This window comes from Propithecus coquereli, unplaced genomic scaffold (genome assembly GCF_000956105.1).
Source record: "Propithecus coquereli isolate 6110/MARCELLA unplaced genomic scaffold, Pcoq_1.0 Scaffold403, whole genome shotgun sequence".
Classification (NCBI taxonomy): domain Eukaryota; kingdom Metazoa; phylum Chordata; class Mammalia; order Primates; family Indriidae; genus Propithecus; species Propithecus coquereli.
In genome coordinates, this window is record NW_012149764.1 from 558,552 (window position 1) to 584,765 (window position 26,214).

A 26,214-nucleotide genomic window follows, 5' to 3' on the forward strand; every position below is an offset into this window, starting at 1 on the left:
CCTCCCGAAGGCCCCACCTCCTATACCATCACCTTGGGGATTAGGCTTTCAGCATAGGAGTTCTGGGGAACACAACCATTCAGACTATAGCAGTGGGAAATACAGTAAATCAGATTGGGAAAGATCAGATCAGATCATGGAGATGATCTCTAGCTTCCAAACAGGCAGGCTTGGAATTAATATGGTGAGGATAATTTAGGAACGTGCATGGGGCAATAACCTGGTGACCAATGGAACTATAGCCTGTAACTATTTAGAAAAAATACAGAATCAAGCTATTAAGTCTTATTAGGGAAGAAAAGGACTGGGTGGGAAAAAGAGCAAACAAGGTAATACGATCTTCCTTGTAACCCCAATTCCAAACAGAAACAACAGCAGATGGCTTCTTAACTGAAATAAGTGGTACATCGGTCACTGAAAATATCTATTAAAGTGAGAAAATGATATGTAGTCACTTATATGTAGATGAAATTTTTAATTAGAAATGTAATATATGTCTGTGTGCCACATTTTTTGATGTAAAGCTGAGGTCGCCTCTTTGAGTCTGCTGACTAGAATATTGTGTAGTCTTTCTCACATAAATGACACCCATAACTTCGGATTTCTAGCTTTTGTGTTTTTAGAATGAGTGGGAATCTTGATACTAACAAAGCATGCTGAGTACAGACTCTTCCCCAGTTTATATCAGTCTAGCCCCCACCAAATTCAACAGCATTTTTGTTGTCGTTGCTGTTTTTAAAGAAACTCACCTTTTCAGAGTCTTTTGTTGTACTTTTTGTAGAAATAAGATCCCAATTTTTTTTCACAATTACATTTCATCCATATGTGTAATTCATATCTAATTGAATTATGTAGCTCCAGTAACAAGTGTAACCAGCGTCAACATGTTTGGGAACTCAACTAACTGTTAGTATTCGAGCCAAGTGGGAAGAGCAGAGTGGCCCAGGCAAAGACAGTATGCTGTGGGCAGAGTCTTATAAGCTGAGGTCAGTTGAGCGAGCCTGTTAACCTCCTTCAGATTTAGTGACTGTCAGGTGAGCACTCTCTAAAATTTTCTCTAGATACTCCATTTCTGGTATGCGTTTTAGGGGATGTTTTCTATACATGTTGCTACTGCCCTGAGAGCCAGTCCCTATGTTTGTCTGCTGTGTGCAAACCATTGACCACGCTTCAGCTAGCCCTGTCTCCTGGTATCTCGTTCTCTGCCACCCCACTCTGCCTGTGTGGATTTCAACCAGGGATTCCCAGCAAAACTGTCAGTCCTGGCTTAAAATACCAAAAATCTGTGGAAGCCATGTAAGCCAGAATACAGTTAAGTGTGTTTGCTAGTCAAACCTGGTCATATTTATCTCTGTTCTTGTTTTTTCGTGCTTTAAAGTTAGAGCTTCACTTCGAAGTTTACTGCATAGCAAATTGTGTTTGCAACATATGTATAACTCTTAACTAACCAGGACTCAAATTTTGTTTTGAATTTTAGTTTTATTAAATCAAGTGGGATAGTCATACTTGACAAATAACCTTATACATACTTAGCAATGTACAGACTAGATCTGAAATGATTATATATTTCCAAGTTGGCTTCTCAACCTTAACTGGAGCCAGACACTCCTGCACTGACATTCTCCTCTCGTAATATGTGTGTATGTATATGTGCATCTGCATGCATCTGTACATGCATGCATGTGAGTGCATATGCATGTATCTATGTATAGCCTAACCAAATGCATGTGTGTGCATGTACAAGGAATTACAGCCTTCCTGGGACCAGCTAATCTCTTTCTCCTTCACACCGTATACTCTTTTTTGTACCTCTGCTTATTCGTGGTTTCTACTCATAACATCTGTGGCCTGCATGATACCTCATGACCTTTATTCAGCTTCAACTCCCACACCATCTGGGCATATTCTTTCACACTTGCAGTTAAATTCCTAAGAGAAGTGAACTGCCTGGTTCAGCCAATCACTCTCACTCGTGCTTATACAGAGACCCTTATGCCAGGCCCTACACAAGCCTAGAGATAGGCCACTCTGAGAACAGGCGACCATTCCCATGTCCATCAAGTGGGACCAGGACAGGGAGAAGCTGCCTGACATAGAACATGGCCGCCCAAGAAGCAGGTGCTGTGGGTGGGGCAATTTCCCTTTGAGGATGGCATGAAAGAGAGAGGCTGCCATCACTTATTCAAAGGGACGTATCGTATGGGCATCCTTGTTTTGCACCATTCCAATATGTACAAATTTCTATCCCCAAATATAATTAAACACAAGGTCCCCAACAACAAATTTCAGTTATACTATGTATTACTTAGCTGGGGCTGTCATAATAAAATATCACAGACTGGTAGCTTAAACAACAGAAAGTTATCATCTTGTAGTCTGGAGGCTAGAAGTCTGAGATCAAGGTGTCAGCATGTTTGGTTTCTTCTGAGCCTTCTCCCTTGGCTTGCAGATGGCTGCCTCTTTGCTGGGTCTACACATGGTGTTTCCTCTGTGTGCATCTTAATCTCCTTTTCTTAGAGGGACAGCAGTCATATAGGCTTAGGGCTCACCCATATGACTTCATTTTACCCTACTTCTTTAAAGGCCCTATTTCCAAGTATAGTTACATTCTAAGGTATTGGGGGTTAGGACCTCAACACATGAATTTTGGAGGGATGCATTTCAGCCACCATAGCATAGCAATTGTGAGTCGTTGCACATGAAGTACAGACTTTGCTGCTAACTCTTCAGCTCACTAATCATTGTGTTTGTAACAGATGCACATTATGATCAATGACCAATCATATCACTTCTTTCAAAGTCTGTTGGTGATTAGTCAGAGAGCATCTGTTCGTCAGTGCACAGACAGCAAAGCATGTAGCTATGTTGCCTCCTTGTCTCCCAGTGATAAACTCAGATAACATTTTACAAAAATAGCACATCAGGAGAGGGAATTGGCTACCAAAAATGAAAGTGCTGCAAGGCAACAAGAAGCAAACGCAGGACGTGAAATTAGTTGTTATTAGATTTGGAAATGGCAACAGCAAGGTGAAGATGGCATGAGACCTAGGCATGCAGGAAGCTACACACAAAACCATATTTTAAAAAGTCTGATGAATGTATATGAAAAGCAAGGTAAAGTCATCTCAACGTAGTTTAAATTGCACTAGAAGAGAAAGCCACTTATGGTTGAAATTGAGTATTTACATCTACTTTAGATGGAAGACCATAATAATAATTTTAAAATTCTTGATCAGTTTGACTAGTATTCAGGGCAAAGTGTTCAAGTTAGTTGCTGAATTAAAAGAAAATGGTAATTACATGGAGACTGTAGAAGAACTTTTTACTGCCAATAAATGCTGATTTCATTGTTCCTGAAGTCGGCATGAGTTGATTAATGTTATACTGTCTGGTGACAGTTACTAGTGCAGATAAGGGTGCTTCTGTGAAGTGTGCACCCAGAATCCAAGGATTAAGGCAGGTTTGTGATGATCATGGAATAGTTAATGCTGATGAGATAGACCTTTTGGAAGACAAACGTGTCAAGAACTTATGTCAAGAAAGATGTGGAATCACAAAGTGGTGGTAACAGAGATTCTAGATATTCAGCCAGGGAACCTAGTGAAGGTGAACTTACTGACATAAGTGAGAAATGTGGCTGTGAAGAAAAAGATGAAGATGTCCCAGAGGAAGTGGCACTGGCAAAAAAAACCCCAAAAAACCCCCCAAAACCCTTCACATTAAAGGAACTCAGATATTTCACAACATTGAAAGGGCAAAATGTTGGATGCTGATCCAGATTTAGGAGTATGGCAATTAGCCACATGGCGTAGAAAAGATGTTCCCTCCATAAGTTATTTGACAGGAAGGCAAGCTCTGTCCAATATACTTCTGATAAATTTTTTATGAAGAAATAAAGCACAATATTTCTAATATTTTAAATTACTGTACTAAGTAAATGTTCATTTTACTAGTTTTTCATTTTTCTATCATGTATAACTGACAAGTGTTTTCAATGTTTTGACATAAATTTTTAAAGGTCATGGAACAATCATAATTTTCCTATTGATCATCAAAATGGCTTTGTACAGTTTCAACTCGCATAGTTATTTTTATGGTCCCACACTCCCACGCAAAGTAAGGACTGTGTGCATGCGTGTGTGTGTGTGTGTGTGTGTGTGTGTGTGTGTGTGTGTGTGATCTTTGCTGAGTCTACCTAAGATGTATTGTGTTATGTTTTTACTTGCATTATTCACCTAAGCCGGGCAAGTATAACTTTTCCCGATAGTTCAGAATTTTCATTAAAAACAACAGTTAATGTTTTGTGCTATAAAGTAAAATAGCCTGAAAGTTAAGGGTGTGGTTTATGCAGCCGAATTTTGAGAGTTCAGACACTGAGTCTGCTCCTTAATTTTGTATGATCTGAAGCAAGATGCTATGTCTGTCTGTCTGCCTCACTTTCCTCATCTGTAAAATGAAGAGAATAATTGTACCTACCGCATAGGGTGGTCGTGAAGATTAAATGAGTAAAATGTAGGTAAAGCTCTGAGTGCCTGACAACATCATATACAATGTGTTAGCCATTGTTGCTGTTGCTGGTGACCGTAGTGGTGACCACACTGCTGGTGGTAGCAGCAGAAGCAATAGGAGGAGTAGAAGTATTAATGATGCTGTGTATTAATATCTGAAGATTTATTGAGATTGGGGCTATTTCTTTCCTATATCAGATAGCCTCAGGCTACTATGCTTTCAGTTTCTTGTGTTGCTTTATTTGTGTGTTCTCCTCCCTCCTTATTGGGCTATTAATGGGCATTCTCTGCATCTGCCTCCAGCAGAACAAGTGTTGCCTTCTCATCTCCCTCTCCTTGATTTGACACTCTTAACCACAATGGGCACCTAGAGCGGAGAGTCTGTGTCGTTGTAGTAGCATGTAACCCTGGATCAGGCCCAGTTCCTTCTGGAACTGTCACAGGGGAGCCCAGAGGAGAACAATTTCTTTGGCTCAAGCCTCACATTCATGAAGGTGCCTCCAGTTTGCCATTTGACATTAGCTCGAAATCAAGTGATGTTCTTAATCATTGTATTTTACTTATCTGTCTTAAAAGCATTAAATTATTCTTTGTAAGTGTTGAAATTATACTACCCTCTTTTGGCATTTCTTCATTTTTTTAAATCTCCTGAGAACCTTGAAGTACAGAAGGGCCCAGGCCCCTCTGAGGCAGCCTGCTGAAGAGAAAAGCAGGTGGAATCCTGGCTGTGTTATGAGTTGATGGTAACTCGATAAATGGGCTCAGGACGAGAAAGCAGATATAAGAAAATATTCATTTTCCTCTTCCCAACCTCAAATTGCTTTTATTCAAAATAGTGTACAAATTTACCTTGTCTCAGAGGTGTAAGCCGTGGTTCCCTGTGTCCTCCTCCAAGTTTCCTTATGTAGTTTCCTTATGCCATAGGGGGAAAGAGAGCACCTTGGCTCATTTTTTTTTGGCAAAATTAATCTGAGGTTATTGAACAAGAAACTGAAAAATGCACTGTACCAGAAAATTCAGTTAAGCTGAGGCTCAGTGGCTTCCTCTTGATGGCCAGCATTGTATATTTCAGGCCCAACTCAGGAAGAGCTGGGCGCACAGTTGGCATCCAGGTTGCCTGACAGTTGAGTGAAATAAATGAGGGTCAACTGAATTAATGTCATCAGTTTATTGCACCACAGTGGGGAAAAAAACTGTGTGCTAAAAGGTCATTAGCCTTCAGATCAACTCATCTCTTAATAGTTGAGGCATTCGTTAACAAAATTATAAAGTTTGTGAATAGTTATGTCCTATATACAGGTATTTTCTTACGTCATGGATATTTCCTTAACAACATTTGAATGAATAAATAGGGATTTTTGAAAAGGCTTCTAGCCATTGCCCAGGGCAGGACTGAACGTGCTACCTGTGGAAATGCTAAGAGGTTTTAGTTGTGAAGGAAAGCTAGTGAGATTTTGCTAGTATTGTGTGCTCTGTGTTGAGGTGGTAGGAACAGGTTTGAACCTGCAGTTGTTGGGGTTTTCTCCTTAATATTTAGAGAATTTGATTTTTTCCCCCCAGGGACTTTTCTTCCTGTGTTAAAATACACATAATGCAAAATTTACTATTTTAATCATTTTGAATGTACATTTCAGTAACATTAAATATGTTCACATTTGTTATGCAGTCATCACGACCATCCGTCTCCAGAACTTTTCCATCATCCCCACACTGGAACTCAGTGTTCATTCAACACTAACTCCTCTCCCCTTCCGCCACCCCTGGGTCCTTGGTAACTAACCACTGCCCTCCTTTCTCACGTTAGTGGAATCATACAATATCTGTCCTTTTGTGCCTGGTTTACTTCACTTCAGGAAATTCGATTTTATGCATACTTTTCTAACAGGTTGCTGCTTTTGGGGACAGTAATAATCAAAAACTTACCATTGTCCAAAGCCCTAAGTCTGAAATTCTGTCTAAAAGTGCTACAGTATTTATTAAACTAAGTGACTAAAATGACGTAGTATAATATCTTTGAGGAAGAGTTCCACTTTCAATTTTGTTGTTGTTTAATATATCTATTGTAAGAAAATTTTTCACACGTGAAATTTTAAATTTTCTTAAAAATTCCACTTTTGTTATTGCTGTTGCACTTCTTGTTTGGGGATCATTACCTGTGAGGTCTCAGTAGGGATTGAGGGAGATTTAGCCTCCCTGATTAGTGGAATCAAGTTTGGTGATGTGTGAGTTGTCCCCAGAAAGCATTAGTATAATGTCATTGTCTTCTCCTGCATTCTTTAATGCTTAGCCCCACCCCCAACCGGGCAGCACCCCAGGGTCCTCTTCTGGAATCCCCTAGAGTTCCTAAGGGAGAAAGAGCATGTGTCAGGGGATAGACACATGATACTTAAACGTCAGAGTTAGTACTGGAATACTGAATTTCCCATTTCACTTCCAAGAAATTCCCCATGCATTGTTGTCTAGAATTGTCTTTAGAATTGCTTCTTCCAGTGTTTCTTAAGATGGTTTGTTCCACTCCGAGGGCTGTGCCACACTGCCTGGTGGACTTGGAGATGCGGAGGTGGAAACAATGCACGGGGTTGGCTCTGGGCTTTTTGTTTGCGTGTCCCTGTTTACCTATTCATAATCATGGATCCCGTCTGCTGCGTGGTATCGTGAGGCACGCATAACAGCACCTCCTTACTCCACCGGGTTGAGAAGGAAGAGCATGACGCCGACTTTCTGGACCTTCCATCAGGCAGTAAGAGGTGTAGTTGGTGTGTGTCAGGATGTCAGAGGGCCGAGGCTGGACCCACGTGTGGCCGCTTCCGGGGTCTGCCATGTGCTTTGCAAGCTGCAAAGTGTTTCCTTTAAAACAGCTAATCCTGTGTGACAGTCTCCTGCATTTTGTTGTCAGAAGCTACACGCTGCTTTCCTAAGAACTAATTGAAAAAGGGAGCCAGTCTGCATCCCATTCCTGCACACCCTGAGTCATGAAAACATATTCTTTTTCTTTTAAGCAAAATTGAAAGAAAGAAAAGAAAGAGAAAGAGAGAGAAAGAAAAAGGTTGCCATCCAGTGGAGGAAGGAGTAATTCCCAGCTTCATTCAGGAAAAACGCAGGCTGAAATATGCTTAACTATTTTAACTTGACTGGGGATTTTTACCACCTTATGGGCTTTTTTTCCCTGACATCCGGAGCCAAATGGGTGCAGTGTGCCTTTAAGAAAAGAGGTGCCTCACCAAACTTCGCTGTAGTTGTATCTCACCATTTCGGTAGGGAAGGAAAGTGTTAATTTCTTATTTGTACACTTTTTTTCCCCCGACTTCCTTCCTATTCACTTCATTAAATCTAGAGGCAGTTCAGCATGGGAGCCGTCTGTATGTTGAATTAGGGCTCGCACTCTTGCGCAACACGTCACCAGTCGGAAACTGGGGGTTTGCTTCTGTGATTTATTTCATTATTGTGCTGGTAAAAGGTTTGGAAGGGAATTCTTTTTTGGGGTAGTACTTTAGGATTGTATAGCAAGTTTTTGTGTTTTTTTTTTTTTGTGCGCCCCCCTCCCCCCCAGTGCTGAGTTGAGTCAGTTGAGCCAGTTTAATAAATAATTTTTTTAAAACAAAAGAACAGTTTAAAATCTCCATGAATGATTTTACTTACATGCAGGAGTAATCTTACTCTACTCTTTATGTACGAAAAGCATTGGGAAGTATTTAGTGAATTGATTTACATTAGAAAAAGACCCTTAGAAATCACAGAACATAAAGCACTGCATATGGATGTGTTTGGGGGTCTTTGGGGAGGAGGGAAGATGTTTTGTAGCTCTCTGCATTCCTGCATAAAACCTTAATTTAAGGGGAATAATGGTCAGTACTTTGTGTGTTTCCTTGTAATTCCAGAACCTAAATTTAATAAGAATCTGCACGTATTAGCAATTGTAATAAATATTGTTTCACTAGTTCTGTTTGCAATCTAATTTGTTTTTGCTTCTTAGCTACTCACAGATTTAGAGATTTAAAAGTCCAAATATCACCAGCTTATGCTTTGTTCCCTGTTTTCAAAATTAAGGGGGGTGAGTGTAGAAATACCCTTTTCACAACTTCCCCCCTCTTCATTTATCCCACTGAAAAGAAAAACAATGAAAAATTTTACAGCATGAAACTGAAAGTGAAGTGTCACAGTTGTTAGAGATTTTCTTTAAAGAGAAGACTAACATATTGTATTAAAATATTTGAAACTGAGAACATGCACATTGCTTTTACTTACATGCAGTTAATGAAAAAAAAATTGTCTTCTATTTAAAAAATCATTTTAGACTGCTCCAAAACCATGCAGCTTTTAAAAAATAAAATAAAGCACTAAAATGAGGTGTAAAATACCAAAAGAAGCATACCTTGTTTTAATTTTTAAAAATTAATGTGAATGTTCATTTGTTTTCTTATTGGCTTAATTGTTAAAATGCGAGCAAGAATCAGAAACCACCTGAGCTAAAAATCTCTAATTCTGCTGCCTGGAATAATAAAGGGAGAAAAAATATGATAAGTAGTTGTCAATATTAAAACAGGCTGAAGGAGGAAGGCTTCGGGCCTTGTAGTAGGTAGAATGAAACAGCAGATTTGAGTATCCACAATCCTTTCAGTATTAAATTTTCAGTAAAATAAAATTACTTGTATATGAAAACATAGCCTTTCCCCAGCTCTCTTTTTTTTCCTGATCAGCTGATGAAGAGACTAGCAGCTCGCTGCTTTGCTGGCTTGTTAATTTTATCCCCACTAACTGTGATTTCCGATAGCCGGCCTGCTGATAGTGGTAAGGTAAATATCCTTTTTCGTTGCCGTCTTGAAGATTCAGTAGAACTACATCCCAGGCATGTGTAGGTGTGTAACACATCAAAAGCCGGTGTTCTCCGTATTTCTGTGTGCAACTGGGTGCTTGAGAAGAGCAATACCATTAACTGTTGACAGCCTTGCATGCTGTATTTATTATTAGCATGTTCAGCCTCCAAGATATGCGGGACAATTTCCTTTTCTTAATCTTCGCTTAGCTGCAGTGTGTTTAGCTGTATAGTGGGTGTCCTGCTTTTAGGCAAATGAATATTAATGAAATAATGTGGAGCTTTTTTTTTTTTCCTTTTTCCTTATAACTCATCAGATCTTGCCTCCTTCATAGTGGTTATCTGAACACTGTAGGATCGTGATGGAAATTGTCTTTTGATTATTAAGGCCTAGGCTCAGACTGTCCCTTAGGATTCTGTCTGTGTGCATGTTGCTTCTATGGATTTGCACATTGGAGGATGCATAGAAAACATTTCTTTTAATCTCACTGGCATTTTTAACACGCCAGGTTGTTCTGTGTTCTGTACCAGGTTTTCTTCACAAAAACCTTTCTTTTTCAGGAGGCATTGTACATAAGTGAAAGAAATTATGTCTGAGCTGTAATCACTCTTTATATTGATTGTTATACTCACATGATCATAAATATTAGCCATGTTTGGTGCTGTGGAGAAATGAAGGTAATTGCCTTATGATTAGAGCTCTTTCAGCTAGAGAAAGGATTGATTAGCATTTGCATACTGGAGGCAATATTGAGAGGCAGGAAGAACAAATAACAACATCAGTTATTTTGTGTGAGAAAGCAATCTCAAAATGTAAAGATTTTTTTTTAAGAATTTCTTTGCCATGTTCACATGTTATCTGGGTTTTGTGGTTTTATGGGGGTTTCTTTCCATTTTTTTTTCCCCCTTTATTTTTCTTCTTTTGAGTTTGAGATTTACAAGGGAGAAAAAAAAAGTTGAAACTTCTGGGTCTGTCACATGGATCTTTTAGCCCTTTATGAACAGGTTTCTTTTATACCTGGTTGTTTTTATAGCTATTTTATTATCTCTCTGCATTAGTGCTGCTGGCTCTGGTATAAAGCAAGCGTTTGCAGGTAATTGGAAAAAAGTGTTTATCGTTTGTGAGTGTGTGTGTTCTTTTATCGGATGATTTAAGTGCGTTTACCAAGGAATGTGGCTTTGTACTTTCCCGTTTCCTTGTTTACTAATTGCTATGTTAGAACAAAAATCTGGATGGAATTTTGTTCTATGTTGTGAATCATGAATAAATTGATGTAAAACCTCAAGAAAAGGTCAAAGCTTGTATGATTGTACGGACGTGTTCTAAGGGAAATATTTTTCTTCACCCATTCCTCATCTTTGTTTACCTTCCCCCTTTTACAATAATGAAACAGTTAGGGTCCTATTCTGATTTTGAGCTAAAATTTCTTTTGGATTCAGTTTTCAAACACTGGAACATATAGCTTTTTTAATATTTGTCACATTCTCCTTCACTATGAGTATTTCTGGCCTTCCACATTATTTTGCTCCCGAAACAGACTTGGGTTAAAGATGTATTTATCCATTATGGTAGCATTCCTTTTTTCTTCTTCCTCCACTGATTACTGTTAACTTTTTTTGTTTGTTTCATTTTATTCTCATTGTTCAAGCTATATATAAATATATGTGTGTATACACACACACACACACAGACACACCTTTTTTGTCTTGGTTATTTTCTTGTCTTGAATTTTTCTCCTTCCTTTCCGATAAACAGGCCATTGAAGACGGCAATTTGGAAGAAATGGAAGAGGAAGTACGGCTTAAAAAGCGAAAAAGACGAAGAAATGTGGAAAAGGACCCTGCAAAAGAAGATGTGGAAAAGGCTAAGAAGAGAAGAGGCCGCCCTCCAGCTGAGAAGCTGTCACCAAATCCCCCCAAACTGACAAAGCAGATGAACGCTATCATCGACACTGTGATAAACTACAAAGATAGGTGAGTGTTTTGTCCCTTCACCTTGGTCATCCTTCACCAAGACTGTGAGTGATTCTACCTAAAGAGCAAGATTTATTAAGTTGCGTGCATGGGTTTGGAGGTTCTTTCTACCTTGTGTTTTATGGTTTTCCCTGCAAAGGTATGAGTAACCTGTGCCACGTTCAAAATGGCCACTTTTGTATGATGCTTCAACAGGTATTGTTTAAGATAGTTGGAAATGAGTTTAGATTACAAAATTTTAAAAAGATTCTTAAGGACCTCTGAAGTACCATCGTTTATGTAAGAAGGGATTGGGATGACAGAAAGAAATTATTATTATTTTTTTTGGATTGAATTGTTAGAGAAAGCAGAGTCCTAGTATGTTTAAGGTAAATATTTCATGTTAAGGCTCTGTTTAAAAGCAAACAGATGCTTCATTGAAAATGCTGTTTCTTCTTTCATTCTAATGCTTGAATTTCTGAGCACTTGTCAGAGCCATCTCTTTCTTCCTAAGACTACTACATAGTGTGATTTTTTTCAGGAAATTTATCTTTTCTGTGGAACTTTTTGGATGTGAACTTTGAGAAACCTGTGCTGGACACTCTCCCCAGGACATTTTAAACAGTAATTATTTGAAAACCAAAGCAAAGACATTTTGCGGTGTCAGTCGGTCCTATATAGTAGATAAACTAGTTTGGCTACATTTTGGTTAGTTGATTTGGTTTCCACTTGATAATCATATAATGATATTTTCATTTGAAGATGGTGTCTCATTTCAGTTGAACAATTGATAGGAAACAAAACAGACATTTTAGTTCTCTAAATTGCATAGTGGTATTAATCAGTTTTTAGTTATTAAAAAATTTTTTTTCATTCCCCCAAGGGGGTGCATCATTCCTGGAGGTACTACGATACCAGCTCGATGGATGGAGTGGAAGGAGCAAGCTCCTATTCCATCTCCCTGCTCCAAAAATATATTTAATATATTGTCCTCCAATAGAGGATGTATCAGATACCGATAACATATAACTGATAACAACAGATACTGTACTCGATCTTAGCCAACAGACCGAGAAGCAGTTGTTTACCAGAAATATTTGACATTAACTAGTGTTGCTCTGTACACCTGGAAGCATTTAACATGAATAACTAAGTTGTGTTTTTAGTTTTTCACTGTGGCTTTTTGGTGCACGTATTATAACAGGAAGGAAAAATTTGTTATAAAGATAAAGTAGTATAAAAAGCAAGAAACTTTCCACCATGGGGTTTTGTTGTTAAAGCCTTTCTTATCTGTCAGGCATTTTCAGAAATGCTGAAAGAGGAGTAGGAGGAGATGTTTGTGAAAGGGTCACGATTTCTTGCCCCTTTGTACCCACTAGGTCTCTTAGATTCCATTTCTTACTATTTCCCTTCCTTCAAAGAACAAAACAAAACAAAAAAAGTGCATCCCCTTTATGGATTCTGGAGTGGCCACAAAGGGCAGCCCCATTATATTGGGTTTGGATCAGCTGTTCATTGACATGGGGGAATGGCCGCAATCCAGGAAAGAAAATGTTACCGCAAGTCCATTCCTTGCCCAGAGTGAACATGGAAACTTCCTTGTAAACCAAGAATCAGTAACACACTCTGTCAAGTTTCTGTTCACCCCCAGCTCCACTGGTAGATTTGCCCTGGATTTAGGGACAGTTTACAGCAAGCCAGCTTGGATGATGCCTTATTTTATCAGTCCCTGGTATAAAGAAAAATATTACCAAGTAGAGAGTATCACTCTGCATATACCTCGAACTTTCTTGCCTTTGTCTCAGGAGAATGTAACATCTGTTTCTCTGACCAGATGTGCCTTGACGTGCAACAGGCATTTTGTTCATTACTTGCTGAATATGTCTAGGACTGTTGTAACATTGAAAAGGGCCAAGAAAAATCCTTGGAGGTTTAAAAGCTAGGCCTTTTATTCCAAGATAATGGCTATATCTTCCTTTAGTGATGTAGAAGAGGTCACCAACAGGTGGACTACATATTACCAACAGATTGTTCTTTATTTGGTTTTATGTTGTTGGGAGTTTTTTTGTGGTGGGGAGGGGATGGCAGCCAATACATAAACATAGAGAGATTTCTTCTAAAAACTTCAGGGGTCCCTTCCCACCTCCTCGTCTTTTTGAAAACCTAAAAATGTGGCAGCACTCTGCCCAGCTGTCCTGAAGGTGCCCTCATTCGCACAACCTGCTGGCTCCACAGCCTTTTGAGCCTTCCTGGTGTACATGGCTGCAGGCTGACCGTTTTCCTAGAAACCATCCCAAAATACAGAGCGGTATGAGGTTATAGCCCTTAAACCTCAGCAAAGCATAGCACAGTGGTTTAGAGTACAAACTCTTGTCTTGATTTAACTGCCTGCGTTTGAATCCTGACTCTAGCATTCACTAGCTGTGGGACAATGGGGTAATTTACTTAACCTCCCTGAGCCTCAGTTTCCCCGTCCGAGAAATGGGATGATTACTGGACCTGCCTCTAGAGTCATTATGAGTCATCAATGAGTTAATAGAACTGAGGTTCTTTGAACAGTTGAATTATTAATAATTAGCCTTGCAGACTATTTGTAGCTAGTTGGGTGGGTGAATGGACCTCTGCACTCTGTACAGAAAGTGTCCTTGCTGGTCCTGGTTTCCATGGTTTTATTTCCAGAAACAGAAAATGCAGCTTCGTGGTGACTGATGGTTGAGGACTGAACGTGTCTTTAGCTGTACTATATAGGTAAAGGATATTTAAATATTTCAGAATGCAGATATTAAGCAGCTTTTTTCCACATTTTTCTGGTTTTATTTATTTAATTACTTTCTTTGCTTTTTCTTAAAAAGTACCCTTGTAAGGCCCATTCCGTTAGCTCCCACATTTAGGTACTTTCTGGGGAGTATGTGCTAAATCTCCTACCAGTGCATGTTTCATGTACATTTCATGTTGCTTATCCTCTGGAAAAAGCACTTACTCTATTTATATTTTGTATTTCTCTTTAACTTGGTACTCAAGTGGGAGGTGCTCAAATTAGAGGGCCTTAATTAGATACAGTGTCATATTTTTAGTTGGTTTTAGAAAATGCTACTGGAAGATGTACATCTCACTATGTTGAGATTTTTGCACCATTAAAGTCAGTTTCTAATATAGAAACTCAACCTACCTGTGAAAGAAATACCACCTGTGCTAATCTCCCTCCCATCACCTTGGTCCAATGTTAGGGCTCTGACAGTCGTGTAGATTAGCAGTGTGTTAAATAAGAACTGCCATCTATATTTAACTGATCTGTAAGAAGAATTAATTAGCTCTCATGAGACAGTTGTTTAAAAGTTCTTGCATGATTCTGGGACAGATGTGTCTTGATATTTTTCTAAAGAATTAAAATAATTTATGTATCTATTTATTGCTTTTGTATTTCATGCCAGGCCTCGTTTTTTAAAAGGAGGGTGCTTTTAAAAATGTGACCCAGAAGAGCCAGTAATTTTGTGTGATTCATAAATGTAAAACCCTTCTGCAGTAACTACTGTCAGAGGTAGTACTGGTCTGCTCCTACTGATAACCATCATTTTATTTCCCCAGATAGAATATTTTATATTAAGTAGTACTAGAAGGCTTTGTTTTGACTTGTTAAGCATGTTTTGTTTTCTGCTTATTTAGAAGGCTTTTAGAAATCATATTCTCAGTTTATGTAATGTTTAACCTAAGACTCTCTATTTCTTTGAAAAGCGATTCATCCTAATTTGCAGTTGTACCCTTGAAAATTGTCCCTGGGATGAAATGTAGAATAAGATGGTAAAGACTAGGGTTTAGTGGAATTATCCCAAATCTGGAGACATGGCTTGTTACTTGGATAAAGGAAAGAGAGATTCCTAGAGGCATTCTTAAAGTTGGAAGGGACTTTTAGGTCTGCATGGTCCAACTTGCCACAACTCGGATGTTCCCCTTCACCTGTGACAAATGGGTACCCAACCTCCAGCATCAGCTCACTGCTTCAGGAGGCAGTTTATGACTCGGAAGGACAGCCATAAACACGTGACTATTTCCTCCATTAAAATGGATTCAGCCCTCTGACTTCTGTTTGTTCTACTTGGACCTTCAGAGAATAAATCTGTACTCATTCTTAGAAATGTCCTTTCAAATATTTGTAAACAAGCATATCGACCTCAGGACATCCCTCTTCAGATTGAAATACCTAACTTTGCTCTCTGAGTGATGCCTAGACTTTGGCCGTACTGGTCTGCCTCCTCAGGAACATGCTACTCTCTTTGTGTCACATTTAAAACATGGCACTCAAGCCAAGCGTGGTAGTGTGCTCTTGTCATCCCAGCTACTTGAGAGCCTGGGGCAGGAGGATTGCTTGAGCCCAGGAGTTCAAGTCTTGCAGTGCTCTGTGATCACCTCTGTGAATAGCCATTGCACTCCAGCCTGGGCAACATGGTGAGACCCTGTCTCAAACAAAAGAAAACATGGTACCCAGAGCTCCAGAGATATTCTGACAGCTAATTGCAGGGTGGTTAGCTTCCTTATTCTGAACGCCAGGATTCTGTTAACATAACTCAAGAGCGTGTTTACTTTTTCCAGCAACCTTGACACAGAGTTAACGCATATTGAACATGTGACTTGTTGAAAAACTCTCACTCCCCACTCCAAAACACACACACAGCTCTGTTCTCAAATGAATGCTGTCAAGGTTAGCCTTCAACTAAGCATTGATGTTTTTGGACCTATACCTACTAATTGTATTCTTATTCTCATGCAGTTCCTTTGTAAGTTTTTTGTCCCGTCATTCTTGCCTGTTGCTGTAACTCTGAATTTTTATTTCTTTTTTAAAAATGATGTTGATTTTCTATGTTTTTGTCATCTGAAGATTTGATATAAGCTATTACAGAGAAACTTCTAAGGGACAAAGGACAGGTCTCTATGACATGCCCCTGAAAATCACTTCAGGTTGATACAACTATATTAACCAGTAATCCTAAAAGTCGATTAACCATCAGTTGAACTCACATGGCCATACTTTCATGTCACCCACATTTATCCTTTCTAGTGGTTTTCAAGAAAGGCTAAAACCAAGATACACTATAGCTGTAGCCTGTCCTGCATATCAACCTAGAAACCCCCGCCAAAAACCTGAAATGAGGTTAGTTTGCCATGGCTTTTTCTAAGAGACCTCCTGCTGGTACTTGATGTTATTTATCTCTTCTGAATAGCCCCGTGGCATCTGAATTATTTCTTCTAAATTTTTACCAAGGGTCGACATAAAGCATAACAGTCTCAGGTTTCGTTTCTCATTTTGAAATTGGGACATTTGCTTATTTCTCGTCTTATTCCATTTTTGCTGTCTGTGACTTCCTTAAGCGTTATTAGCACAAGCGATCTACACACTCTTTCAGGATGTAATTAGATTACAACTGGACACTTGAACTTATTTGAAGTGACTTGATATGCTCTTTTTATCAACTCTCCTATCAAGAGCTTTTGTTCAGCAGTTATGATGCCTTGCTTTTCAAACCCGAGCATTGTTGTCCTTCCTGAAGAATCTGGAAACAGAACACGAGTAGGATGTCATCACCTCCTCCCTCTCTACCAGTTGTTTGAAGATGCCTTCTTTGCAGGAGCACTGCACAGGAGGACTAGCCCTGCTGCAGGTAAAAGGTTTGGACATCAGGTCCAGCCTTGAAGATGGCTGCAGGGAGGCAGATGAAGGAAGCAGGAGATGCCCTCCTGGCCACCTCCATCCGTGGGCACAGCCCTGGCGCACAGTGGGGCGCTTCTCCCTTCCTGGCCCTCTTCAGTTTATGATCTCTTCCCCCAACAGGGAATATGTTCTTGCCCCTAATTTTAATAAGTTCTGGTGGTATCCCAGGAATTGTGTTAAGCCTCAGCTTGTTCTGAATTTAGTTCCCCTTACATTAGAGAAAATTATTCATTCATCCAGGAAATATCCCGGCATTGTCCTCTTATTCCCAGCAGTGCACTGCTGAGGCTGGCCATGGGGTGAAAACTCCAGGTACTCACCCTGTTTACCGTGCAGTGGAGGAGAGAGCTTTCTGCGGGATATTACTGAATGGGAAGCCGGCCTGGGGAATTCAGGAAAGCCGGAGTCATATGAGCCCCATTATATGAGGATATAATGATATTATCTGATGTTTAGAGTCACTTTTGGACATTACAATGACATTTACCTGGCAAAATAGAGCCAACATTTCGTTACATTATAGCACCTAAGGATTTGGGAAACTTCAAACCTAAGGACTAATTGCACTTGTTTGATTCCTATACACACCAAAAGTAATTTGTAGCATTTTCCTCATTTTAAGTAAGGCTGAACCAGTTTTTAAGGCTCACATATAATCAACCCATTCTCCAGAGGGCTGGGTTCTTATTTAAAAATGTTTCCAAGGGTATCTCTCCAAGTGCTTTACCTAAGGTGCATTTAGGTCTTTACTGTGTTGAAGGCTTTCCCGCACTGACGGTCATCCAATGGACTATTCATTCTGGTGTCCACACTGCCTTTCTAAGATAGATCTGTAGTGACATACATTTTTAAAACCAAATCCATGTCATTTTTTAGTGTTCTTTTTTGTTGTTTTATCTTTAGATCTTTTTGTTTGTACTTTTTTCCTGAGCCAGTCATATTGCTGACCTACACCACACTCCTTATCAGAATGATTTGAAATTATTCTGCCAGAATCTTTTTTGTTCAGAACCTCACATCTCTGTTGAATTGTAGATTCTGTTAGTCTCAGATCCTAGAACCATGCCTTTCTTCTCTGAATTATTTACAGTGCATTCTATAAAATGTCTGTGATGTCATCTGTAGTTCCTAGGTTCCTCTTCCTTCACCGTTAAACATTTAAGCTCTGAGATGACACGGTCTGTTCCAGCTTCTGTGTTCCCTTGGGCAACACCAGCATCATTGCAATGTCCTAAATGTGAAAGAGTACTTTTTTTTCCCAACCCTGTGCCTCATTTATGACATGCACTCAAACACAGAGTCCCCTTGACATGCCCAGTAGCATCCCGCGGGCACCCCTCCTGCTGCCTCTGCACACACTGTCTTCATGAGGCCCTTCCCGGCTGGGCCCAGCTTCCAGTCTGTTCCTCAGCCTGCCTTCTCTGAGGCACCTGTCTGGCCATATCATACTATTACCGAAGAACTTTCTGTAGCTTCCCATTGCCTACCTGACAACGATCAGACTCCTTAGCATAGGAGAATTCTCTTACACAGACTGCACCTAAGGACCTTCCCAACTTCCCAACTTCTTTTTCCAACGTGCCCCTCCCAGCTCTCCTTATATTTCAGACATTCCAAGTGCTTCTGTACGTCTGAAATACAGCATGTACACTGTCATCCCTCTACTGATTAATGCTGTCTTCTCTCTGTACCCCCTCTCTCCCCACCTCCCCATCCCCACTTTAAAGCAGAGTGGGGCAGTGGCTCTGAGGGGACATTTGTAAGTGGCTGGGAGTAGGATGTGTACGCCACAGGGTGCTGCCTACGCCTGGAGTAAGGTCTAGAGGGTTTGGAGGGTTTCCCAGGATCCATCAAACTTGACAGCTGCTTCCTTGCCACCACACAAAGGGACACCAATGTAGCAGCATCAAAAGTCCTCCACTGAAGAGGCTTCCCTGGAGGCCTGTAGAGGGCTGAAGGCCTCAGATGGTGGTTTATTTTTGTTTCCACTTGAAGACCATGGATTCAGTGATCTATTCAAAAAGAATAGAGTTCTGGGAAGCAGAGCTGACTACTTAGACGGCATGCAGAACCTGAACCGGCCGATGCTTGGACCACCCTCTTTGTGCAGGCTACCGTAACAAAGCACTTTATCCTATTTCATTTTCACAGCAGCTTTCTGAGGGTAAGTATTGTGCCCATTTTACAAATGAGAGGCTAGACTCCCATAGGCTAACGCTACCTTCTCAAGATCACACACACCCCTAGCAAGTGGCTGCCTGTCTTCCACTGTTGCCGGAATAATGAACGGGACGTGTGTGGAGGGAATGGAACCAGGGCAATAGGTATTTCTGTGTTTGGCAGAAGCAGGAAAAGTCCCAGAGAGGTTGGGAAATCCATTTTTTCCCCATTTTTGAACTCTTTTTTCAGAATGAGGTTCTAAACATAACCCCATGTGATCTTCCCAACAAGGGAGGTAGGTGAAGAGAATGAGGCTTGGAGAGCGAAATGAATTACCCCAGGTCACCCAGCCTAGGAAGAAGGTGGCGGGCTGGGACGAGAACCCAGGTCTTCTGACTGCAGTGTTCTTTCTACTCTACCGCAGGTGTAACGTGGAGAAGGTGCCCAGTAATTCTCAGTTGGAAATAGAAGGAAACAGGTCAGGATCTGTCTTACATTCCGGTGTCTCTAAATACAGGTATCCCTTGGTACATGCAATAGACCGATTCATAGCATCAGCCTTTGGTAGCAGATTTCTCCATGTACCTCCTTATCACTCCACTTGGCGTGGGGGATGGAGGTACAGATATTCTTAAACACCTGTCATGGCTTCTGAGGTTTTGTGTTTTAACCCGGGTGTGTCCTGCTCTGTACATGCACTTCTTACAAAGGTGTTGGGAGCTCCCTGAAAGCCTGCGCTACTGCAACACCACGCGTGAGGGTGGGTTTCTGCTGCTTCCTCCCTTCCAGAGCAGCTTCTCTTGTACGTTCTGCCATCCCTCTAACTCTGTGCTGTGTTGGTTTAGGAGCTTAATGCCCAGCACCTGTGGTGACTTGATCTGCAAGACATGAAGCATGCATGTTCACGCTGTGTCTGCATTCTGGAGTTGATCACAGCGTGTAGAGGGCAGTTGCTGAGTTGCTTCCTGTTTGTGCGATGGGTCAGGTTTCAGGGTGTGACTTCTCAGCCTACCTGTTGTGTGGGGTCCTGAGCATACTAAGCCGGTCTGTTTAACCTTTGTGTGCCTTTGTTTCTGTTGGGTGGAAAGCAGAAATGCTTTTCTCCTGGAGATATTGTGAGAATTAGATGATGTCGGTTGAGCTAAAGAGTTGGATGTACATAATATACCAGGGCTAGGAGTTGTTATAATAATATATCAAAAATAACATTTCTTTCCTGCTTTTAATGTGTACTTTTAAGAACTATTGACGCAATGCTTTACCATCCATATTCCAACTTTGTCAACCGACCCAAATAACATTCTTTATGGCATTTTTTTCCCCACCAGCATAGGATCCAAAGTAGGGAAAATGCATTGAGTCTGTGTCCTGTATTTCAGAATGAATACTGATCACCAGTTGTGACATTCTTCTTGATATAAGGAGATACGAAATGGGAGTGATTTATACCTACCCATTTCTGTGTGGAGATGAAAGTGTTAGGCAAGGTTGTTGATTTTTGATCTTTCTTATTACTGTTGAGTAAACGATAATTAATCCTGGAAACCAGGCCCACAAACCATAGTGTCTACTGAGAAACATCAAGAGTCATGTTCTGTTTTCACCATTATGAGAAAGAACTCAGTGTGGATTTGAATTTGGAGATTGAAATGACAAACACCTGATTTTGTAAGTTTGGGCAGTTTAAGCAGTGAACCCAGTTGGGCAGACACTTCTACCCCCATACTAGGAAGGAAGCCTCTGGTCTAAATAGCATGGTATGGGCTAAACACCCATACCAAGGCATGTGCTCGAGCTCCTCTTTCCCTGTCCCCTCTTCCATCAAAATGGGCATGTGACCATGAAAAGTAGATTAATAACTTTAAAGGATATTGCAACTCCCCAATGTCACACCTGGGCTTTTCAAGGGGAGACGATTTGACCATATGTAGTTAGGACCTAGAGAAATCCATTTTCGCTGAAGACACATTTAAGCTGTCATTTCCAGAGGCGTTGCAAGGGGCTTGGCATTTGCTTCCTCAGGGCTCTTTGGAGTCTGTCTCGTCCCTGCCTGGCTGTCACACATGCTTCCTTCTCCCATAAGCCTGAGCCAGCAACGTGGTGTTCAGAGGTTGTATTATGACAAATTAACCCTTCAGAACAGTTTGGTTCTTTTTTTTTAAGTCCTTTCTTCATGTGTTCAAAAGCACTGAGCATTTTCTGCGTGTCAGTCTCTGTGTAAGTATTGAAAATGGGGAAAAAATGAATAAAATGGAGTACTTTAAAGCACATTTGGAAAGAGCTGTCTGAACGAATAACGCAAGTACCTAGTGTGAATGAGGTGTACGGACTACGGGGTTGGCGGGGAGCTTCTAAGTGGCTGAGGGCAGAGTGGGAGTTTCCCAAGCAGACTGTGAGGGGAGGACAGTGGGCAGGGCAGAGGCGCTCGGTAGCCCAAGTGTGTGGGCAGCCATGGAGGTGTGGAAAGCAGACTCCCTCTGGAGAACACACACATCTCAGTATGACCAGGTCACTGGGGACAAGGAGGGAGACAGCCAGGTAAGGCTGGAGGAGGCAGCAGAGCTGATCCCAGAGGCCTCAAACACCAAGTTGAGGAATTTTAACATTCTCTTCTAGGACTGGGGTCTCAAGGTCAGTTTTTAATCACTGCAGTGACTGTTAAGAGCACTGTTTTGAGGAGACCGACAGAGGGCACACCTGAGCTCCGGGCGTGAGCGTGCAGTGCCCAGCGCGTGATGTGTGTCATGTCGGGGAGGGGAGGCGACACCAGCAGGGCAAAGTGGAGAGCCAAGAGGGGTTAGTGGGGACACACGCAGGTTCCTGTTTGAAAATGTCACTCTAATAGTGTGTGAAGGATGGATTGAAGGGGACATAAGTTAGGAGGATGTTTGTTGTTAGGTGTAGGAGGAGATGTCCTTAAAATAAGGAAGTGGTGGCAGGTAGGATGACAAGGGAATAAATACTCAGAGGTATGATTGACAAGACTTAGGGGCAGGCTGGATGTGCAAGGAGGAGGAGAACTCGGACAACTCTTGGATCTCTGCCCTGAGTGATCAGTGAGCGGCAGTGCCATTTACAGGAGTGCAGGTGGAAGGAAAGTCGGCGTGTGTGAAGGTACTGTATGTATGTGTGTGTTCACACGTGTGTGTCTATGCAGTTACCCAGGCCCTCATACCCAGCACAGCTAAGTTCTCTCCATGGCTATTAACAGCTCTGAACGTTGTGATTATGTTGTTAGTATTGACCGCCCTTTCAGGACCAGCCAACGAGCTCTTTTAGACAAAATTTATTTTTAGCATCCTTGGCACCAGACAGTCCGTATTTCTTTAAGCCATGGGGAGAGACTGTAACAACGGCTCTCAAGCCCAAGCACCTTCACATTTAGTGGCTCTAATTCGATTACAGAGAAATTGCCATGAAATAGCAGTGTGATCGAGTAGATCCACTTTTAAGGAATTTTAGTTGTAGGTGAAGAGCCTTTCTTTGCTCATTGTTTCCCACACTTTGGACAGTTTATCTTGTGGAGTAGCAGCCTGTGAGGCCGGCGCCTCCTGCGTTGTCTGGGATGGTGCTTCCAGGGTGCGGTCTTCCAACTTGAGTCCTGCAGCTCCTTCTTGTAGATTCCCAGTAGGGCTAGAGGCTCTGGGATGTCTTGCTGCAAAGCAAGCTGTTTAACCCACCATTTCCCAAACTCCTTTGAACAACGAACCCTCTTTTCAGGAAACACTGTTAATAATCCATTAAGCCAGTGTTCCATGGAGCACACTTTGGGAAATGCTGAATTAGAGCCCAATTATTACATTTAGTCCAGAGAGAATCTTGCTCCAGGAGGTGTGGATTCCAGGACTTCATTTTGCCCTCATTACAAATATTGATACTTTAAACGTTTACTGGAACAGGCTGCTGTGACTCCTGGTGACCTGACACTTATTTATGGTGCTCAGCCAGTTACACCCACATACAGCAGGTGGGCAACCCACAAAGAAAGTTAGTCCGTCTGCTTTCTGTGGCACAGAAGGCCTCCCCTCAGCTTCCAGCGTTAGCCTGGCCCTCGGTCCCCTTTCCCCAGGGTCTCTGCCTCCCGAGCTCCATGCCAGCCCCAGTGTAAATAACGCCTCTCTCTCGGAGGGGAGGGAGTCCCAGCTGGAAATAACAAAACGGGGTTTTCTTCCAGGCTGACAATTGTTTTCCAAACCACTGTATAAACATTTTAATCAAAAATGAATTGCCCTGCAAGGTAGCAGTTCTTTGGATATGTATGTCCTTGCTTATTCATGGAGAAAAAAAAATCTGTCTCATTCCTTTAGCATCATACCTAATATGTCTTCCTTAAGAATTTACCAAAAGGGCCATTGTAGGAAAAAGCAGTGCTCCGATGCCTGCCAAGACCCACTGTTTAACAAAGCAACGTGTGGGACTCGGGCACAGATGGAGAGGCATTTGATTTTGTTTGTCTGCAAGAGCTTTGTGCTTTTGAGTTTGGTCCACAGTTCAGCCAAAAGCTTTGAAGCATTTTTACCATTAAGAAGTGGGGACACAGGAAGGGTCAAAGGACCATGCATTGGAAGGGAAAGTAGGTCCTTACGTTTCGAAAGGCAGGCATTCTTTGAGTCATGAGCAGGTGAGGTGGCGAAAGTTGGTAAAATGGCCAAGGAAGCAGCAGGCTGTTCAGCTGTCAGACTGAGACGGGCAGTGAGAATTCCGTACCTTTATCTGCTGTTATGAAATGTCCAGTGAGAAAAAGGGGGTAGGAAACTAGTCCTGCGTCAATATTTCCAAAAGTCATACTTTTAGAATAGCTGGGAAGTCTTCAAAGATCTCTCTTCCAAATGGCTTGTCCAAAAAAAAAAATTCTATCTGAATCTCATATACTGTTGCCAGCACTTCTGATTTTTAGTAATAAATGCAGTGATAGGAATGTTGTACGGTAGATTCCGATGGTTGTAATATATTAAATAAAATTTTATGTAATTATTGCATTTATTTGGCCTTATGTGGTAGAGTTTAAAAAAAAAAAATGCCAACTGGTAAAATGTGCTTTTGATGGTGATACAAATAAAAGTTGGTCATATGACCCTGAGACATTTTCCTGAGAAAAATAAAATTAGATTTATGACTTATACTAGGTTGTCAAAGAAGGTAACCCAACTAAAGTGTTTGAGGCCTATTTATGGCTAACATGATTCTAAATTATTAATACATTCAATTGTAAATCTTCATGTTGTTGAGTAAGAGTACATTATTATTTATGTTTCAACATAGCTCCTTCTGGTCGTGTTAAAAAAACTCTGTTGAAGTCATATTACACTTACAAGTTGATAATCTTGTTTTGGATTTTGTTTTTGTTTTTTTTTTTTTTTTTTCATTTAATGACATAAGCAATTTTTCCAGTCTTTTAAAGCATATAATTTAAAAATATATAATTTTAGATTCTCTAGCATTCCATTACTTGCCCTTTCTCCAACTGCTAAACATTTTTGTCTACTTTGAATTATTTATTTTAAATAATTCTGTAATAAACATCTTTATCTATAAATCTTTAATCTGTGTTTCAGCCTAGAGTAGATTACCAAAAGTAAAATTGTGCACCGGAGTGTGATTGTATTTAAGACTCTGGATCAAGTCTTGGTGTTTTTCTTATTGAGCAGAGAGAGCCTGTTCTAGTTTCCTGACCTGGGGGTATTTACTTTGCACTAATCTGATGCAACCTTGTTTTTCCTGATAACTCAGGGACATTATATATCTACAGTTCTTCATGACTCTTAGGGTGATTTTAATAGCTACCAGTTCATTACCAAAAACAAGGCCACCCCCATCCCACTGTGTTTTGCTGTTGCTTCTTATATATTTCAAGAGTCTGGGAGATCAGATCTCCAAGCTTTTTAGAAAGTATCACCAGTAAATACTCATTAAGACTGAGATGAGAGATCTCTCGGTAGTGAATATGGAATTTAGGTCCTTGTGACACCTAGTTCATGACTGGCTCGGATTTCTGTGGGCTCCCTTGATAAGTGAGATACTACTTACTATGGGCTAAGGAAATTTTTGAATGATATGTATTAAACCTCACAGGAACCCGACCCTGAAACCTACTGCCCTGCAATGTTGACCCAATTTTTAAAGTTTTCTTCCCAAATGATTTCCTTTAGGACTGTGATAGCTTTCCTATAAAATCTTTCCAACCCCAGGTGGGTATTCTAAACCATGATATCATTTTCTTATCGAGGCAAGGTAGTCACATTTTTACCTTTATTAACTAGTGTAAACAAAACTATTTCAGCTTTGGTTAAGATCTCTTTTTCAGAAGTATCCAATAGGAATTCTTGTCAACAAATCAGCTTGTGCAGGTAAAAAGAAAAACATAAAAAACAAGACCCTCACCCAAAATCAATCTTGGTTTGGGCTTAGAAAAAAATCACCTGAAGATAGGCAGTATTTGAAAGGAATAGGCTTCTTAGCTAGCATATCAGTCTTCAACACGCCTCTAAGACTAACATGTAATCAAAGGTAAAGCTGACGTTTATGTAAAGTTTATAATGTATGCAGTCACCATTTTAGAGTCATGGTAGTATAGATGTGGCATTATTTCCTTTTGGTTTGTGGAAGCAACGAGGAAAAAAATTGGTTCCCCAATGAAGCATAACAAATCTCAGTTGTGTGTGTGTGTCTAAGTTATGCATGCAGGATTTGCAGACCACCATTTACACAGTGGTACGTAGGGCTTTTCCATCTCACATACTATGACATCATGGCCCTGTCCCTATGCCCATTCGCTTCTGTGGAGAGGAAAGGTGCCCACCATCACCTGTAAGCTCTAAGTCCAGTATATTCCTTCAAATTTGTATTTCAGGTTACACTCCTCCCCCACCCACCCTGTGTCTTATCAGAGTCCCCTTGGTCTGAGACAGATCATTGTGCAAAATCGATGTGAAATCACAGACCATCTGTGGACTCAGGGAGAGGGGTCTCACCTTTGTCCTGGGAAGCAGTGCACTTTGAGGTAACAGTTTATGCTTAGGCCTTCAATTGTATAAAATGACATAATGGAAAATACCTTCGTAGGATAAGCATTTCAA

General features: G+C 40.8%; 1 protein-coding gene across 1 annotated transcript in view; it reads left to right on the forward strand.

Moving 5' to 3' along the window:
• The window catches only part of SMARCA2 (SWI/SNF related, matrix associated, actin dependent regulator of chromatin, subfamily a, member 2), a 165,365-nt gene that overhangs the window by 125,876 nt on the left and 13,275 nt on the right, over positions 1-26,214 (forward strand). The window contains exons 27-28 of the mRNA XM_012652873.1: positions 11,078-11,295; positions 19,563-19,616. Coding sequence (XP_012508327.1) covers positions 11,078-11,295; positions 19,563-19,616 — 272 coding nt within the window. The remainder of the gene's footprint in view (positions 1-11,077; positions 11,296-19,562; positions 19,617-26,214) is intronic.